This window comes from Engystomops pustulosus, chromosome 5 (assembly GCF_040894005.1).
Source record: "Engystomops pustulosus chromosome 5, aEngPut4.maternal, whole genome shotgun sequence".
Lineage (NCBI taxonomy): Eukaryota > Metazoa > Chordata > Amphibia > Anura > Leptodactylidae > Engystomops > Engystomops pustulosus.
In genome coordinates this window covers 193,068,859-193,085,267 of record NC_092415.1, presented here as the reverse complement: position 1 = coordinate 193,085,267, position 16,409 = coordinate 193,068,859, and the positions used below count along the sequence as shown (strand labels likewise).

Below are 16,409 nucleotides of genomic sequence, written 5' to 3'. Positions count from 1 at the left end.
GTTCTGGTGAAGTATATATACAGCCTCGGCAGGGAACTGTAAAGAGAGCTGTATGTGTCTGTAGTTGAATATTGGAATATGATCCCGAAGTCCTGGTGGCAGCAGTGAGACCTGTCAATCAGGAACTGTGAGGCAGGACAGGGAACGATGAATATGCATGACTCACTGTGATTGCATATAAGTTTACAAATTGATTTTTAACATTGCAGCCATGGAGATGAACCATTTAATGGATGAGGCCAATACATTTTAATCTTAGTTTTTAGGAAGTATTTATTTTGGGTGGGTTGATTTATATGGCAGGTTCTCTTTAATTGTTGAGATGGCCAGAAGAAGTTTAGCCTTTCCATATAAGTAGACACGTAACATATGAATCTCTTTCTATTTTTACAGCAACACGAGGTCTTGTTTTTGGCAGGATGAGCAGGACTATTTTTAGGTATCATTTTTCCCATATACAGAAAGAAAGTGTTTAGTTTATGTTTAAATTTTATATTGGAAGATGTCCAAAAATAGTAACATCATACGAAATAAAGCCATTACAAATTAAAGAGAAAATGATCTTCATTGGCAGCAACCATTTACTTAATAGGTTGGCTATCAAATTAAACTTGGCTACATTTTGACCGGCATAAGGAATGATGCCTATAAATACCAGAATTTTCTGCCGACAATAAAGAAAACTATTGAGATTTACTGTACAAGCAAAGAAAATGTTTCCTAGACCGCACTGTAGCTTGTGGCTTACTCTTAGTCATTGTGCCTCCTATTCTGATGGGACTTGGTTTATCCTATAGAGAAGAAAATTGTATAAGAGGCACAAAATAGAAAAATAAGTGAAAGCATCTCATAGGCAGCAGGAGAGTCTTCTCTCTTCGTAGAAGGAGAATTCACATAGAAGGTAAGATACATAGCAGCAAGCAAAAATAATTTGGAAAAAGCAGCAATGGATTCTGGTATCTTCCTTAACTTTCTAGGTTCTGATTCTGATATCTTCCTTAAAGGAGTTATACTATCAAAGCAAGGTAGGCCCTATCCACAGGATAGGCTTTAACTTGCTGCTCAGTGGGGATCTCAGTGATGGGATGCCCACAGATCACCAAAAGCGGGGTCCAATGTACCCCCATCAAACCCTGAGATGGCCAGAGCAGCCAGTCGTGCATGCCCGGATGGCCCGTTCATCTCTATGGAGCTGACGGAAATAGCCAAGCGCCGTACTCGGGAATATGGGGAGTCCGGGCATGTACGATCGGCCGGGTACATTGGACCCCCCGTGATCCGTGGGGGTACCATAACAGAAACCCCCACCGAACAGCAAATTAGGCACTTTATTGTGCACACAGTGGGGCAGATTTACTTACCCGGTCCTGTCGCGATCCCGACGAGGATTGTCCGACGAGGATTCGGTCTGCCGCGATTCACTAAGCTTGTGCGCCCGAGTTCTTGCATCCGTCGTTTCTGTGCCAAGGTCCGCCGGAGTACACCTGCTTCATCCCAGGGTGCTTGTAAGTGCGTGTCTTGTGTCACAATTCTAAATGTTAAATCCTGCGCGTTGTCCGAATCCGCCATATTGTCCGACGGCCACTCCCCCCCGATTTCTGTTGCGTGCAACCTGGCGCTGATGCGCCAAAGTCCGATTGCGTGCTGTGCAACGTTTATTTCTACTCCAGGTCCCACTTCGCATGGAAATTTTCACTATTGAGAGTACACACACTGCAGCTTCTGCGCAGGCACTTACCAAGAACACCCCGTGCCGGCCCACTCAGCCATTGGTCCACTCAACCACTGGCTTCACACCCCTCCACACCCACATAGCGGGGAGCTGGCGGAAAGGGCAAAAGAATGGCAAGTGCTAGCAAAAAGCTAACATTTGTGATTATTTCCAGGACTTCTATGCCAGGACTTCTGGTGTAAAAGCCCGGAAAAAAATCCCCCATAGAACGGAATTTATTAGGTCCGAATCCAAGAATACCGGGGTGATAAAAAATTTAGAATAGCTGTATGAAACTTTTTGGGTTGATTGCAAGAAAATTAGCAAAAAACCTATTAAAATCTTTAGGTTTTTTACTCCATTTTTGAAAAGCAGTGGAGAACTGGGCGCTTGAAGCTGATATGTTCCACGTTTATTTAATGCAACTTTCTAAAAAGTTGCAAAACACTGGGGCAGATTTACTTACCCGGTCCATTCGCGATCCAGCGGCGCGTTCTCTGCGGTGGATTCGGGTCCGGCCGGGATTCATTAAGGCAGTTCCTCCGATGTCCACCAGGTGACGCTGCTGCGCTGAAGAGCATCGGAATGCACTCAAGTTCACCGGCCTATTCCTAGTGAAGGTAAGTGCAAGCTCCGCGACACTTTTCTTTTTTTAAATGCGGTGGTTTTTCCGAATCCGTCTGGTTTTCGTTCGACCACGCCCCCATTTCCGTTGCGTGCATGCCAGCGTCGATGCGTCACAATCCGATCGCGTGCACCAAAACCCCGGGCAATTCAGGGGAAATCGTCGGGAAAACGCGTATCGGGCCCTTAGTAAATGACCCCCATTGTCTGGTGGCTTTATACATCCTGATAAATCCGGTGCAAAAGGGCGGAACTTCAAAAGTGAGCGGTCGCTCAAACTAAAACCGAATACAAAAATCTAGTAGGTTCCATAATGTTACGATGTTACTTTCGACATTAACGACTTCTTCATCTCGTTTGCGCTGCCTCGTGCTATATAGAATTGCTTCCTACAACAAGTCTTCTACCTGACCTTTCCCAGTATTGTTCATTATATTGTTTCTTCTGGGATGAGCCTTCCTATTGGCCTCCCGGCACCTGTCTAATGACTTATCCATCATCATCCTGTCACCAGAATAGAAATAAGCGCATGGCGCATCCACTGGCAAATTCATTTAGTATTGCATCTGGGAACGGCAGCATGCAGCGTCAGCACATCTCAGACCCGGTGTTTGCCCAGTCATTTAAACAAGTTGATGGGATGAAAATGCTGAAAACTGTTCCGTGGGGAGTTTATCCGAGCAAATGTGAAGCCTAAAGAAGTTGTAGACATTTGATCTTCAATGAAAAATCTTAATGTGGATGTTAGATGAGAATGTTTAAATTACTTATTCTGAAATACATTTTTGTAGCTCCTTCTCTCATAAAAGACAGAAGGCTTCACTTTACATATCAGGAAAGTAACGCAGAACTATTAATAGTTGTGTATTGGTAATTACCTCATATCCTGCTCCCCCACACTTACACACACATTACAAAAACATGATGTAAATTGGCCAATCCCTTTAGAAGTCCTGCTTAGCCCACACACAGTGATTGACAGTGAGAGTCCTGATTACCCCGACCACACACAGTGATTGACAGTGAGAGTCCTGATTACCCCGACCACACACAGTGATTGACAGTGAGAGTCCTGATTACCCCGACCACACACAGTGATTGACAGTGAGAGTCCTGATTACCCCGACCACACACAGTGATTGACAGGGAGAGTCCTGATCACTCCGCACACACACAGTGATTGACAGTGAGAGACCTGATTCCCCACCCACACACAGTGATTGGCAGGGAGAGTCCTGATCACTCCGCCCACACACAGTGATTGACAGTCAGTCTAGATTACCCCACCAACACACAGTGATCGGAAGTAAGAGTGCTAATTACCCTGCCCACACAGAGTAATTGAAAGTGAAGGCTCTCATTACCCCCCCCCCCCCCACACACACACACACACACAGTGATTGACAGTGAGAGTCCTGATTACTCTACCCACACACAGTGATTGACAGTGAGAGTCCTGATTACCCCACCTACACACAGTGATTGACAGTGAGAGCCCTGATTACCCCTCCCACACACAGTGATTGACAGTGAGAGTCCTGATTACCCCTCCCACACACAGTGATTGACAGTGAGAGTCCTGATTACTCTACCCACACACAGTGATTGACAGTGAGAGTCCTGATTTCCCCGACCATTCACAGTGATTGACAGGGAGAGTCCTGATCACTCTGCCCACACACAGTGATTGACAGTGAGAGTCCTGATTACCCCTCCCACACACAGTGATTGACAGTGAGAGTCCTGATTACTCTACCCACACACAGTGATTGACAGTGAGAGTCCTGATTACCCCACCTACACACAGTTATTGACAGTGAGAGCCCTGATTACTCTACCCACACACAGTGATTGACAATGAGAGTCCTGATTACTCTGCCCACAGACAGTGATTGACAGTGAGAGTCCTGATTACCCCACCTACACACAGTGATTGACAGTGAGAGCCCTGATTAGTCCACCCACACACAGTGATTGACAGTGAGAGTCCTGATTACCCCACCTACACACAGTGATTGACAGTGAGAGTCCTGATTAGTCCTCCCACACACAGTGATTGACAGTGAGAGTCCTGATTACTCCACTAACATACAGTGATTGACAGGGAGAGTCCTAATTACTCCACCCACATACAGTGATTGACAGGGAGAGTCCTGATTACTCCACCCACATACAGTGATTGACAGGGAGAGTCCTGATTACTCCACCCACATACAGTGATTGACAGGGAGAGTCTTAATTACCCCACCCACATACAGTGATTGACAGCCTTCCTTGTTTTACGGTATCAGCAGGATGCAATGGGCTCTGACCATAGCTGGTTCTTATATTAGCCTTGATTATAGGTTAAAAATGTGAACATGTGTTACCCTGTCTAACGTTTTTACACCTTCTTTTTTGGCCCTGTAGCCCTTCATATATAGCCCTTTGTATCTGTCTGTTGCTGGATTTCACAAACCATATTATTTCTTTGAACTTTTTACTTTATGACAATCTGTATATTTTTAGGTGCAAACAAAACTGGAAGGGAACAAGATGCCACATAAATTCTCCTGAAATATCTCCCAGCAAGTCAGAAGCTGATGACACTGGTAAGAACCTGCACTATGCACTGGGTGTTTTTTTTATGTCAATATCATTGATCACAGGTCAGCTTTAAAGAGAACCTGTCATCAGAAATTGGCCGAATAAATGACTAGCAGTATGTTGTCAAGCAGCTGAGCAGCTTCTAGATGACGTTTCTTTTATGTCCCTGTGTGGTGACATCATCCGGAAAATCATCTTTGAAGTGAGATGGAAATTGGTTTTATGAAGTCAAGGAGGCGGAGAGTTTAACACTGAAGTCAAGGAGGCGGAGAGTTTAACACTGAAGTCAAGCTTTCCCTGCCTTAGATCATCGACTTCACTGTAATTCATGGTCCTGCATCCAGGGAAATCCTGAATAATATCTCCTGAAGTCCAGTGCAGGAGGTGCAGGAGGCAGGGAGAGCTTGATGTGAATGTTAAAGGAAACCTACCACCACAAATCTTAAAATAGGTATTAAGGTAGATCCGGTGGCAGGTTACTGGAGCTGCGCGCTGAAGATGGCTTTGTAGGTGGATCACAACAGTCTGCCTCCCTGACTGTATACATCTAACATCTGATTTTCCGGATGCTGTAATTACACTGGGGCATGCGAGAAACATGATCTTAAGGCTAATAAACTGCTTTACAACATACTAGTAGTGGTTTATTAGGCCAATTTCTGATGACAGGTTCCCTTTAAGAGCATTTGTTATCAGGGAAAAAAAATTGTATTTTACAGAGAAGGGGAAAGGGAAGCAATGTATGGAGTCTAGAGATAGAGAGAGCTGAGGCTACGGTTAGAATAGGGTTAGACAGCTTAGTAGAGATCCGGGAGAGCAAAGTTAGGGGCTAATGAGGCTATAATATAAGCCTTACAGCTACAGCATGTTGTCATCCTGCATAGACACACACTAAACAGGCTGAATACAGACACCATTGCTGGGGGAGGGGGGACTTTCCAGCCTGTAACTTCACAAAATAAGCTGAATGTAATGGGGGTTTCCACCTTAGTGATATTCATTACTTATCCATACAATAGGTCATCAATATCAGATCAGTGCAGATCCAACGTGAGATTGTGAAAACCGTTTTACTCTCTACATAACATATCATTTTGAAGTATAAAAGGTAAATGTATAGTTTGTTACAACTATATCTAGTCTAGGAGCCTCAAGAAAATACTACCGTGTTTCTCCGAAAATAAGACAGTGTCTTATATTAATTTATCGGTATCTGACTGCCACTAGGTCTTACTTTCAGGGGAGGCCTTATATTTGCAAACCTACTAAAAATGGCAGTAGGTCTTATTTTCAGGACATGTCCTATTTTCGGGAAACCACGGTAAACTACAGAGGCGGGAGATAAAAGGAGACCATGGAACGACGAATCATGCTGATGGAGATGCCCTCTAAGGCTAAATTCAGACAAACGTGTGCCCGCCATATAGTAGGACGGCTGGCATGTCGGCGCCCAGTAGAAGAGGAGGGCTGCTCACCCCCACCTTCTCCATAGAGATGTAAGGCACACTGCGCCGTATTCCGGGGAAAGATAGGGCATGTCCTATCTTTCTCCCGGGTACTGTACGGTGCGCACGTGTGCTGCACTGTACCCCTCCATACGGCACCATGTGCCCATTGCAGACCTATGGGGGACGTATAAACGTCGGCCGTATATTAGTCCCCCAATGGCTGTCTGAATGCAGCCTAAGCCTGTATATAACGATATAATACCAGTAATTGGGATGATTTTACCCTATTTAAGGTCTCTGGTTCTTCCCATACAGGTCTGTGGATCGGCATTAGTATCGGATCAGCATTCCTACTGACAGTCATTGTCGCCTTCTTATGTTACTTCCGTAAAAGGTGAGATGTTTCTCTAGATATTAATGTCTTTTGAGGTAAGGAATTGGTCATATTTCCTATGTTCTACTAGAAATAAATGCTTGAAAAATGGTGCCATTCCTTACTACAAGTATGTGGATGTACAATTTATCTACTGGGCCAGATGTATACCTGGTTTTTCTGTTGTTTTTGCATCTTTTCATATTGTCGCACTATTTTGAGACTAAACAGCAAAGTAGCCGCACAGAAAAAATAACCATGTTTTCATTTATCCTACCAATCCAGATGTTTTGCAGCACCTAATCATCATTCATCATCAGCAACTTGTTCATTTAGGAGCAATAACACTCCAGCCCGAAGGTGGCGTAAACTGAGAAGCGGCACTGAGCTCTTGTGCAGAGCCGTGTATCCCCAGCAGCAGACACTACAGACACTACCTGCAGCCTCTGTTTACAGTTCATGACCTTCTATTTACAAACAATCTGCAAAAGCCTCAGCTCAGAGCAAGAGGGAAGAGAAGTTTGTATGATTTTGCAGAAACTACAGAGAAGTGTTCCCCGTGTAGCAGGATGATCACACTGGTGTCTGAGGAGGGGTGGAGCAGGAGATCAGCACTGGGGGATCCCCTCCAGGTGAAGCCACTGCTGAGGAGATCACTGGGTGCTGGGTGTCACACACCTGGGCTCTGCTGTGAGGGTTATTCACATGCTGGGGTACTGGTGAGAAGAAGAGATGAGCTTGTAGGAGGATCACATGTAACTGCCCGAATCTAACATTGTGCCTAAATTCTGCCTAAAGTAAAGTGATTAATAAGAGGCAGGAACTCAACTCATCACAGATGGTTGTAGCTTGCAATAATTCTGCCGCAACAATGCGCCAGAATTAAGGCACAACAACGAGACTTGAGCGCAGAACAGTGAGACATATGGCCCATTGGATATATAATATGGATATATTTGCCATGGGCAAATAGAACAGTTCTGCTCTCAGACACTTATTATAGACAATGATCTAAGTATCTTTCTTTCTACTTTCTATCCAAAATATTTAGGGACATTATTATTTTCACCATGGGGTATGAAACTTTAAGGACAAAAACCATACAATTTAATCTGTTCCTGAAAACCCAGAGGATTGATCCTGGAGGAGTTCCGCTTTTTTTTTGGCACATTGGATTCTTTCACTTTAGACACAAAATGTTCTTTATGAGAACATATAAAAATCAATACGATACAACTTTTCTACTTAACCCGCATGTGCCCCCTTAAAAGATGACACCGGGGCTACAGCCGAGAGCGCACATTTCTTTTTGTAAACCAAAATTGCTTTCACTAACGCAAACAAAGAAAAAAGCACAGACCACTATAAGACTGCGGATCCCTATGTCCATCACGTCCACTGCGACTGGTGGTCGTCCAACTGGTCCTGATCTACGGAGTGGAGAATTTCTAGTGTAATTACCTAAATGGAGGATTTGTACTAATAAATTTGGTTTTCCAGATTTAGGGTGCAGTCACGGGTTCCGCTTGCAGTGCGGTTTGCTGGAAGGGGGAGGGGCTTGTGCCGATCACGTCTATGTTTGCTCTAAAAGTAGGCAATCGGTAACTAGCGCCAAATATTTCACATTGTTTACATTCAAAACACGTGGTGCTCGTTACAGATCGCCCGTATTTCAAAGGAAACCCAGATGCAATCGGCACAAGCCCCTCCCCATTGCGGTTGCATTGCGTTATGGCAGTGGTATACAGTAGTGCGATCTAGGATTGTAGGTGGTTTCGAGTCCCAAATTGGCCTTGCAAATTCATCTGGGATCACTAAACCACCAACGTGACTTTATACGGCTGGGGTTTAAGGTCCCCAAATTATTTGGCTCACAGACACAGAGGGAATCGGGTGGAGAGTAGAATTGAATATGGAAAAAGCGCAGTGCACTGAGTGAAGCTGAGGGCAGGCACCCAGTGTCCTGAGCATGGGCAGTGAAGCGAGGTGTACTGCCCTTGACCTCACGAGCCTCATGTGGTAAGTGATCTTCTTATATGTGTTATCCTTGGCCTTCTAAAATCAACTCTTTCAATTATGCTAATTAGCCAGTTGAGCTCATAATTCGATTTTAGTAGGGGACATTGTTAGAGCTCCTTCGTGTTGTAGCTTCACAGACTGTTAAAATGTGCAGGAGTACATCTCCCTCCCCCCTCCCCCCTGCTCCATTGGCTCTTTCCCCCTTCCTCCACCTAGTATAATTTCACAGCAGCAGAGTAAGTTTCAGCACATGGGGGGGGGGGGTGCTACAACACTGAGGGGCTCTGGTAATGCCCTCTAGAGCCCTTTTGACTTATTAGCATAATTTTAAACGCTCATTTTGTATTTTTTTGTATAATGTGTGAAAAACTAATGAGCTTATATAATTAAAAAAGTTGATATTAGAAGGAAGGAGGCCATGGATAACAAATATAAGAAGATTCCCACAGTCCCGGTGCCTGGATCTATGAGTAATGTCCCTGGTTTATCAGGATGGATTGTGATGGTAGATTTCCTTTAAGCCTTGTTGAATGACTGTTCTATTCCTGCTCAGTGTTACATCCATCCATCGCTATGTGTATACTGTGAATAGCAGAAAAATAAAAGTCTCCTACGTTTTAGACGTCCCTTCCTTTAAAACTTCATGATCTCAGGATTAAAATTAATGCCTCCTTTCATTTTATTCTCCAACAGGAAACATAAAGGCGATATTACCGGTGGGTTCTCCAACCCAAATTATGCAGGGAGCAGCACGACTTCACAGAACGAGGTGCATAAAATCTTTATCAACCATTACAGTACATTTGCTTTGAGCTGGAGAGGAGCAGTAAAGCAGCGCTCGGCCTTTATTCACACACTTACTCTTTCATGAAATGTCTTCTTTGTTTAGCAAACAATCCGCAATCCCCGCATCTTATTGTCCGATTCTGCACATCCGGAATATAACACTACAGACAGATCTCTGCTGTGATGTCACATGGCAGATTTGCATATAATAGGAGCCTATACAAACCCAAAACATAATTTACATTATTGTCCACTTGACAATGCTATAAATTAGACCTGAAGTCATTTTTGCGAAGAAAATGTGAAAATTCCGGCTTTCTGGGTTTATTTGTAGAAATGGGTTAGTGAGAAAGAATTGATCGGACTGGTTGCTAGGATATGTATTAAAAGTAACTGTGGTCTTTTAAAGGGACACTAAATACAGGCAGTGCCCTACTTAAGGACACCCGACTTACAGACGACCCTTAGTTACATACGGCCCCCTCTGCCCCCTATGACCTCTGGATGTTACTATAGTCCCAGACTGCAATGATCAGCTGTAAGGTGTCTGTAATGAAGCTTTATTGATAATCCTTGGTCCCATTACAGCAAAAAATTTTGAAACTCCAATTGTTACTGGGACAGAAAAAATTTTTGTCTGGACCTACAATTATAAAATATACAGTTTCGACTTACATACAAATCCAACTTAAGAACAAACCTATGGACAAACCTATCTTGTACATAACCCGGGGACTGCCTGTATAGGAATAGATGACATGGATGTTCTGCTTTTCTCCTGCTGCAGCTAGTTTTCTTGCACCCAGAGACTGGACAGTGATACAAAGTAAATACAAGGGTTAATATTCTGCGGATATTTTCATTTTTTTTTACTAGAGGTTGAGGATTGGCTAAAGAGGAAGGATTTAAATGTTTTATGTTCTGCTGCAAAAATGGTAGAGGGGGAGGCTGCTGCTGCAGCCAGTTGTCCTACACCCAACAAATGATGGCTTGTTTGCAAATGAACCAGGTCTAAGAGTCGGCTCTTCAGGGTGAATGAGCAGAGTCAACTACTCACTTAGTCCCACCCTGAATCTAATAACTCCACCCCTTATTTATGGGTCACACCCCTTTTAACACCCAAAAAAGTGACATAGGGGAGGGGCTAACTACCTGAAAATCTTTCCCTGTGTAATTACATAGGGAGCCATTCTGGAGCCAGAAGATCCAGATCTTTATAGTGAGCTGAGCCTAATGATCCGGCTCACTATCAAGAGCCGGACTGCTCATCAATAATAAGGACTGTAAGAATCCCTTCAAATATATGAAAGAAATCCTGCAAACAGCACAGGGTTTTATGTCTTAAGGATATTTTTAATTTTACACTAAGGACTTTCTGAGAGGATGGGGCTTAGCGGTAGAATAGATACTGACAAGTGGGGGCTGTGCGCTGCTGTGGACAGTTGTCTTACATCCACTCTATGGACATTAAGGGACTTGATTGATTTATGGGGAGAACTAAAGAAATCTTATGGAGCACAAAGATGTTAATGACCATCTGATCTCTTCCATTTTGGACTAATGACTGCAGTGGGGGGCAGATAGATATTGTGCTCCAGTATGTAGAAGCATACAGTGAGAAAGCCTACGCTGTATGATGGATGTGTCATATACTGACATAAGCCAGGTGGAGTACAAAAGACATCAATGAAACAGTATGCATTAAGACCATTAGCTCCCCCTAGTGGTTGCTGCAGTCCAAAAAAAATAGCTACCTTACTTTAGGAGCTTGCTGTCAAAAACAAGGTTCCTTTACCTATGGATTTGTATATACATATACACATTTTCATACTATTTTTGTCCTCATTTAGGTACATGACACAGAGCATCCTCACGTTCCCATCAGTGTATTTCCCTGGAAATCATCTCATGAGGTCGGTGGGATTCATATATTATACATTGTCATATTTGTAATAATAGACATAGCTAATGATTAAAATGAAATCACTTTCCAATAGAAAAACAACTCAAACTTTTGAAGATGTCTACAAAAGTGTCTTCTGTTACAGTGCATCAGTGCTATATGTAGTCAGATATCCTTTATGGGTTGCAATATGATGACAGAAGCTCTCAAAGGATAATATACATTGAAATATTGCAACAAATCCTTATCCAAGAAGACTCGTGTTCAGTCTCAAAATGTGAAAAAGAATATTTTTCTGTTTCAATAGCCGAAAGCAGAGGTTTGTTAACAAACATATATTAAATACTTTTATAAGTACATATAGGGGCTCATTTACTAAGGGTCCTGCGGCCGGGATTCCGTCGGGTTTTCCCGAATATTTCCGATTTGTGGCGTTTTGCACCGAATTGCCCCGGATTGTGGCGATCGGATTGTGGCGCATCCCGCCGGCTTTCACGCGACAGAAATGGGGGGGCCGTCAGACAACCCGACGGATTCGGAAAAAGCGTGGAATTTAAAACACGATTTGTGTCGCAAGACAATGCACTTACAAGCACCAGGAAGAAGAAGGTGAATCCGGTGGAGACCTGCTGGATATCGGGCGCACGACCTTAGTGAATCCAGGCAGAACCCGAATCCTCGTCGGACAACGCGCCGCAGGATCGCGACTGGATTGGGTAAGTAAATGTGCCCCATAATGTATTAAAAAGATTATGTAAACATTAGCTTAAAACTACTCAGATTTTTTGTGCGTTCAAAGCTCCCTTGCAGACATGTGTCTCCATAGCAACAGACTACAAACAAAACTTCTGATAGTAGAGACATCACGTGCTATCACCATACCCACAACAGTAGCAGAGGGGCTGAAAGAGTAGCAAATAGTGTGTCTGTGAAATCAAATACATGCAGATTTTAAAGTCAGACACACTGGGGGTCATTCACTAAGGGCCCAATTCGCGTTTTCCCGACGTGTTACCCGAATATTTCCGATTTGCGCCGATTTCCCCTGAATTGCCCCGGGATTTTGGCGCACGCGATCGGATTGTGGCGCATCGGCGCCGGCATGCACGCGACGGAAATTGGGGGGCGTGGCCGAGCGAAAACCCGACTGACTCGGAAAAACCGCCGCATTTAAAAAAAGAAATGTGTCGCTTGGGATGCGCTTACCTTCACTCAGCCCGAGCCGGTGAACTCCAGTGCGTTCAGATGCTTTTTAGCGCAGCAGCGCCACCTGGTGGACGGCAGAGGAACTACCTTGATGAATACCGGCCGGACCCGAATCCAGCGCTGAGAACGCGTCGCTGGATCGCGAACGGACCGGGTAAGTAAATCTGCCCCACTGTCACAGAAGAAGACGTCTCAATCTGCTTGACTGTACACTTCTAGTTTAGCTAATTTTGAGCCAGGAAAAGACAAAAGGACAATCACACTGTCCTCCCAGCAGGCACAGATCCTTTGGTTTGTATTTGCACTTCATGTGTTAGATAGCAGACACTAGAGAGGTAGAGTAATCAGTAAAATGATTGTAGAATTGTTTCCTACAACGTCACACTTACAAAATTGCATGGAATCTATGGAATACAAACCCTGTATTCCGGAATGTGTGCGCTCCATTCCCTGTTGCGCGGGGTTAGAACATGATCAATGTTACATGAATTCTCGTCTCATCCCTTTCATTATCTGTTTGCATGGGGAACGGCTATCTGTGAATTGTAATTGATTGAATATCCCTGGGGTTGTTTTCAGTGCACAGATTAAAGGGACGGGCCCAGGGGTAGGAGTGATAGCACAATGAGATCTTATCTGGAGAGGGAGGATGATAGTTGTGGTCATGTCGCTGGACTGTGTTAACCACTTACAGATTCACATGTAGCTATTCCCATGTCCCCATCCAGGCTGGCAATGATTTAGTCATTGATGCTGAAGTTAAAGGGGATGTTAATAATAATAATAATTCCTTTATTTATATAGCGCACACAGATTACGCAGCGCTGCACAGAGTTTTGCCAAATCACTCCCTCTCCCTAATGGGGCTCACAATCTAATCAACCTACCAGTATGTTTTGGAGTGTGGGAGGAAACCGGAGGACCTGGGGGAAACCCACGCAAACACGGAGAGAACAAACAAACTCTTTGCAGATGTTGACTTGATGTTGGGACTTGAACTTGAAGATTTGGCGAGCTCTGTGCAGCGCTGCGTAATCTGTGTGCGCTATATAAATAAAGAATTATTATTACAGATTTTATAATATCCTTTTTTATGTATTTGATTAACATATTATGCATTAAGTTTATCATTCACCATAGACAACTGAGTAATAATTCCTCCTAATATCTAATGATATATTTTATATTTCGTAGGATTCCCGGAAAGAGGCGAATCCCCGCTCATTCTCCAACCCCCTATATGGCAAAAAAGAAGAGAACCTGTAATTTCCATGTCACAGTCATCTTGTTCCGTGCAGAAATTTTCTAGAGATAAATTATAATATCGTTTCCAGCGCCGGCGATTGTTAATGCAAATACCACCTGCTGCTCCAGACGGGTAAAGTAGGTAATAAATGGTTTCTGTGCGCTGGATATTAATACACGGCAGCGGCTGCCGGGTAAAAGCCTCAGTGAATGGACCACATGGAATAAATTCATCTTCCTTCATGTAGTTTCTGTTCATGCTAAAAAAAATCGTATAGTTATGAAAAAAAAATCGTAACGTAAGTAAATCTTATGTAAACCTTCATGTCGTGTGGTTTGAGGTTCCTGGAATATCAGTCTTGTGTTTGCACAGCCTCATTGTGTATTTACATTATTTGCCGTCCCCAGTGGATTTACCAATGTAATGCTGGGATTTCTGGAATATGCCACGAAGGAGGAACAGTATTCTCTTTTTTTAAGCATGTTTTTTCAAAAATTTTCCATTTTTGTTAAAGGGCATCTACCACCAGGATGAAGGTTTGTACACCCAACACACAGACATACTGGTGTGTGCCCCCTCTGGCAGGATCCGCTCCTCTTTTCGCTTCTAATGTCCTGTTTTTTCACAAAAAAAGACTTTTAAAATTATGCAAATGAACCTGAGGGGCTCCAGTCTTCATTAACATCTATTGAGCGTGGAGCCTTTCAGGCTCATTTGCATAATGTTTAAAGCTTTTTTTTCTTAATAGGAAGCATAGGAAGCTTCAAGAGGAGTGGATCCTGTCAGAGGGGGCACACACCAGTATGTCAGTGTGCTTGGTGTATAATCCTTCATCTTGGTGGTAGATGTCCTTTAAGCAGTCGGGTTAGGCACTGAGTGCACCTGCGTATGATTTTCCCCCCACCCCAAAGAACTCACCAGATCTATCAGATTGATCTGGCCTCCTGATAAATTCCGGTGGGCATCTACGATGCGGTGCTCTGCCAGGACATGTCCATGCCAAGTCTAGTCTTTACCTCCAGACATTCTTAAAATATTGCACCTGCCTTGGATTTTCCATGGTAGAATCAACCATCTTGTGTTTAGACATCCGGTCATATGCAAACCAATTACAAGATGTCACATGACAAGTACTCCATGTACAGGAGAGGAAGGCAATTATATTGTGTGTACTTTATTGTAACCCAGGGGAAACAGGTGATAAAGACAGTGGGCCCTAATTCTAAACGCAGCTCCCAGCTGTTTCCTATTTTCCGGCCCCTCCTAAATAAGGGGTAGACAACTAGAAGACAGACCCTCCTTAGGTCTCTGTGCACACAAGGAACATAACAAACAAACAAAAAAACACAATAAGGCACAGACAAACTGTGTCAGCAACAACTGAATCAGACAATGACAAAATCGCCATCCAAAAGAGAAGTCAGAAAAACAGCCGGAGATCAGATACCAGAAGGTTAACAGATATAACGGCACAAGGAAGCAAAGTTAGGCCAGAAATATGACCAGCAATGATTGTAGTCCCCAGGTGGAGGGAGCAGGCAGTCATAGACATAGAGTTAACTCTTGTAACACCAAGGCAGAGTACACAGAGATGGGTGGGGTAGATACCAGGTCAGCCTACCACTAGAGCCCAGTTTAGACTGATAATAAAAAAATGAAAGAAAAAGGTTAACATCTCCTAAATCGCTAGTGTGAAACGAGGAGGACCCTGACACAGATGTGACAATTATATGAAAATGTAAAAGAAAAACTTATAGTGGTACCATAAGCTTTCTGAGAACCACTCTCCTACGGCAAGGACAAAGATAGATTTAGTGCAAAGGGGAAAATAAAAAATTCCTGAAAATGTTATTTTAGAGGAGGTTATATATCAATGTAAAGAGCAATCAGAGCAGCAGCAGATCAGACCATATAGATTGGTACCTGAATGGAATCTAAAAAAAAAATTCACCAAAACATTAGATAATCAAATCTATTAAATTTCACCTTACAATTTCCATTAAATAAGGGCGTCTATCACTTTAAAGGGAACTTGTCAGCAGAAATATACCAAATAAACCACTACCAGTATGTTAATAATAATAATTCTTTATTTTTAAAGCACACACACAGAGTTTGCCAAATCAGTCCCTGTCCCCATTGTGGCTCACAATCTTATCAACCTACCAGTATGTTTTGGAGTGTGGGAGGAAACTGAAGCACCCGGAGGAGACCCACGCAAACACAGAGAGAACATACAAACTCTTTGCAGATGTTGACCCTGGGACTTGAACCCAGGACCCCAGCGCTGCAAGGCTGTAATGCTAACCACTAAGCCACCGTGCTGCCCCTAGTCAAGCAGCTGGCACACCTTCCAAATCATGTCTCTTTCATGACCCAGCGGGGTGGCATCATACAGAAAATCAACTTTGAAATAAGTGTAAATTCGTATAAAGTCAAGGTAGAGATTTTAACGCTGAAGTCAAGCTCTCTTCCTCAGAAAACCCCCTTTACTAGAATTGATGATC

At 43.5% G+C, this 16,409-nt stretch overlaps 1 protein-coding gene across 1 annotated transcript in view; it reads left to right on the top strand.

Annotated features, from left to right (window-relative positions):
• MALRD1 (MAM and LDL receptor class A domain containing 1) overlaps positions 1-14,173 on the top strand; it is a 235,355-nt gene extending 221,182 nt beyond the window's left edge. Inside the window, exons 34-38 of the mRNA XM_072154795.1 lie at positions 4,844-4,926; positions 6,685-6,763; positions 9,455-9,530; positions 11,398-11,460; positions 13,851-14,173. Coding sequence (XP_072010896.1) covers positions 4,844-4,926; positions 6,685-6,763; positions 9,455-9,530; positions 11,398-11,460; positions 13,851-13,922 — 373 coding nt within the window. The 3' untranslated portion in view covers positions 13,923-14,173. The remainder of the gene's footprint in view (positions 1-4,843; positions 4,927-6,684; positions 6,764-9,454; positions 9,531-11,397; positions 11,461-13,850) is intronic.
• The last annotated feature ends 2,236 nt before the right edge of the window (positions 14,174-16,409 follow it).